Genomic DNA, 3,196 nt, shown 5'->3' on the forward strand with positions numbered 1-3,196 from the left:
CTTTTGGCTCCCGGCCCAACACCTGCACTGACACACTGACCCACTTCTTGCTCTGAACCTCGCCTGCCGGCTGCGGGGATCCACGAACGAGCAGCTCTTAACGGGGTTTTCCCTAACCCCCCCAGCCACAGCCTCCTAGGGGCAGCCCGCTTTGAAAGGCTGGGCAGCATCCCTGGGCTCTAATGAGGGGTCCTGACCCCCCCAAAACACCTCCTCCAGCTTTGCCGGGGGTCCAGCCTGCTCAGGAGGGGAGGCAACGCAAGTAACGGCACAAGGATGGAGCTATGGAGGGGAGGAGAGAGAAATGCAAGAGGTTTAAGGTGGGAAAGTGGCATGCAAAGGGCCAGCTCTGCCTTTCCACGGTGCGCTCACCGTCACCGATATCCCCGCCTGCCAGCCCAAATAAAGGGAGGATGCCCGGTGCCCCTCGCACCACGCTGCAGGGCTGCAAACAACCTGCTTGATGCACCATCAGGGCTCTCCTGACAGCCTGACCTTCACCTGTGGGCACTTCTTCATCCCCTTGCGAACTTCTCGAGGTGTTCTGCAGGTCAGCTGGGGAGGATCCTTGTGGCAATTGCATTAATTCGCCTACTCAGAGGCCAGGTCATACGCACTCTCCCAACCGTAGAGGCTTCCCACGTGTGTCCAAAGCAACCCCGAAAAGCTGAGCCTTGAGCAACAGAGCGTGGGTTTCCAAATTCCCCACGGCATCTGCTGCACGCCAGGCTAGAGTCAGATGTTCCTTGGCGCGACGTCCCTTCGCTTTTACAGCAGGCCAAAGATGCTCAGCCAACCTTTGCTGGTGGGACATCAAGGTTAAGGATGGGTGGGAAGCTTGACCGAGCCCTTTGCCGTGGTGTGCAACGCTATTTCCAAGAGGCAGGAGTGAGGCTGAAGGCTGGATGCTCTGCAGGACCCTCCAACAAGCACCGGCTCAGGTAGGAAGGTGAAGGTCACGCGGCTGTGGCTGCTGGCAGATCTGCAACCGCCGGCCGAGGGGGACCGAGCTCCCCAAAGGCAAATCAGCAATCCAGCACAACTGACGTCGGGAGGGAGCAAAGCTGGGCGGGAGGGGACAGCCCCATTCATCAGCAACTCGTTGACACAACTGGAAACTGCCTATCAACCGGGCTTGAGATGAAATTTAAGTCGGGGGCTAATGTAACAGCTTTTTGGCAGGGAGATGAGCTCCGGGGTGTCAGGGGACCACAGATGGATGCACTCAAGGAAGGCAGATGTCTCCTCGATCGTGTGCCTTTGCACCGAGCTTGCTTTGGGATTTCGGGAATGGATTGTTTAGCAACGTGTAAAAAACGCAGCCCGGCCGTGATCCGCAGCTTTCGAATCGTTGGGACCGAATCCATCCCCTGTGCGGCTCCGGTGACCTCACCGGGTTTCCACCAGAGATGGAGCTGGCTTGTCCCCGCAGGGGTGTCAGCGGGCTTCCTCCTCTTTGCAGCCGCCCCGCGCAGGCAGGAGCTGCTCCAGCAGGCTGAGGTTCAACCCTGCCTGTGCTCCGGCACGATGTACAGCCGGCCGGAGGACGCGGCCCCTGCCCAGGGTGGGGGGGACGGGGAGAATGGGCGGGACGAGGTCTCACACGTCCTGCACAGCATCGTTCCTGCTCCAGGCCATCATCAGCCCCCGCTGACCCCAGGCTAGGGGCAGCTGAACCGAGCTGGACGCTATATCCTTCCCACCCACGAGTGCTTGTCCTGGAAAGATGTTTTGGGAACGGTCTCCCTGCTGTTGAGGGGAGTGCCCGACCTGTCCCTAATCCAAAGACAACTGGGCAGGGATGGGGGAAGGAGAAAACACAAGTTGGTAAAACGTGACGGTCCCCTTCAAGCTGGGCTCATCCTTCTCCCCTCCCGTTAGCAATTTGGGGGTGCAGGCTGTAACACCCCACAGCCAGGCACCGCACCCATGTCAACACTGAGACAGAACCGCAGGGAAGAGAAGGAGCATTTGGGGGGAGGCTCCGGGAGCGGCGTCACCGCTTCGGTGTCACCCAGTTTATCAGGATGGGAGGATGGAGAGCTCATCCTGGCGCAGCAATCACCCCGCACCCCACATAGCCAAAGGCGAGCAGAAGGCAGCTCGGCAAAGCCCCTCTCCCACCACAGGGATGCGGCCAGCTCACGGCAGCGGTGGGGGAAGACTCTGGCCTCCCCCTCCCCAAGGGCTGCAAGCGCTGGCTCTACCTCTGGTGCTTTTCTTCCAGCCCTGAACTGGGTCCACGTGGAGCAGCCAGCGCGTGGAAGAGAGGTCCAGGTTCTCAGGAGGACCATGAGTCAGAGGAAGCGGGGAGAGGGTTTTTTTTTTCTTGGCAGGTGGCACCGTGAGCTGTTCCCAGCCGGGGAGGGGGAAGCGGGGCTGCGCTCCTCCTCTTCTGGGCTTGGACCCCGCGTTTCGGGGTGGCGGCCGCTGTGCGCCAGAGCCGCTGGGCACTGGCTGCTGAGGCTCCCGCCACCCGGGCGGGGGCGGGGGGGGGGCCAGAGCCGCGGGGCACTGGCTGCTGAGGCTCCTGCCAGCAGGCAGGGGATGGAGCGGCAGGTTTCTGCCCGTGGGGACAACCTGCCTTTGCACACCTCCTGGCCTCGCTCACCCCCTGGCAGGGCTTTCTCCGGGCTGCTGGCCAAAACCTGCCCAGAGGAGAGCGAGGGCTGGCTCGAGCAGGCTTGTTCCACACCTCTGCTCCCCCCGCCCCGGCATCTGAGGGTGGAGGGTCCCTTGGGAAAGGGGGATCGGCCACAAGCGCAACCTCCTCCAGCGTGCACCGGAGGTGGGGCGCAGGTGGCAGGAGGCCTTAGCACGGTGCAGAGCTCCTTGAAATTGGGGACAGCCCCTCTGGGTCATCCCCCCTGCACCCACCTGCTTGGTGAAGAGGATGGCGGTGTCCCAGTACTCGGGGTGCTTGTCGCTGACCTTGTTCCACTTCTTCTGCCAGGCGCAGAAGTTGCGGAGGGTGAGGGCGGCGTTGCCGGTGACCTTGGGCCCCTTGTCATCCTGCCCGATGAGGAGGAACTTGACCACAGAGATCTGGATGGGGTTACGGATGCTGGGGTGCTTGTAGAGGCGGGCGGCCGTGGCCATCAGGGTGAGCAGGTAGTGCTGGAGGTCATCCCCGTGGAACTTCACCATCGACTCGTCGGCCACCACCAAGGTCTCCACGTAACGGGGGACCGAGGCG

The 3,196-nt window shown here is 62.1% G+C and overlaps 1 protein-coding gene across 1 annotated transcript in view; it reads right to left on the reverse strand.

Moving 5' to 3' along the window:
* ADAMTS15 (ADAM metallopeptidase with thrombospondin type 1 motif, 15) overlaps positions 1-3,196 on the reverse strand; it is a 26,072-nt gene that overhangs the window by 6,902 nt on the left and 15,974 nt on the right. Inside the window, exon 3 of the mRNA XM_009322603.1 lies at positions 2,878-3,196. Within this exon, the coding sequence (XP_009320878.1) occupies positions 2,878-3,196 (319 nt within the window). The remainder of the gene's footprint in view (positions 1-2,877) is intronic.

Source organism: Pygoscelis adeliae, unplaced genomic scaffold (assembly GCF_000699105.1).
Source record: "Pygoscelis adeliae isolate BGI_AS28 unplaced genomic scaffold, ASM69910v1 Scaffold224, whole genome shotgun sequence".
Lineage (NCBI taxonomy): Eukaryota > Metazoa > Chordata > Aves > Sphenisciformes > Spheniscidae > Pygoscelis > Pygoscelis adeliae.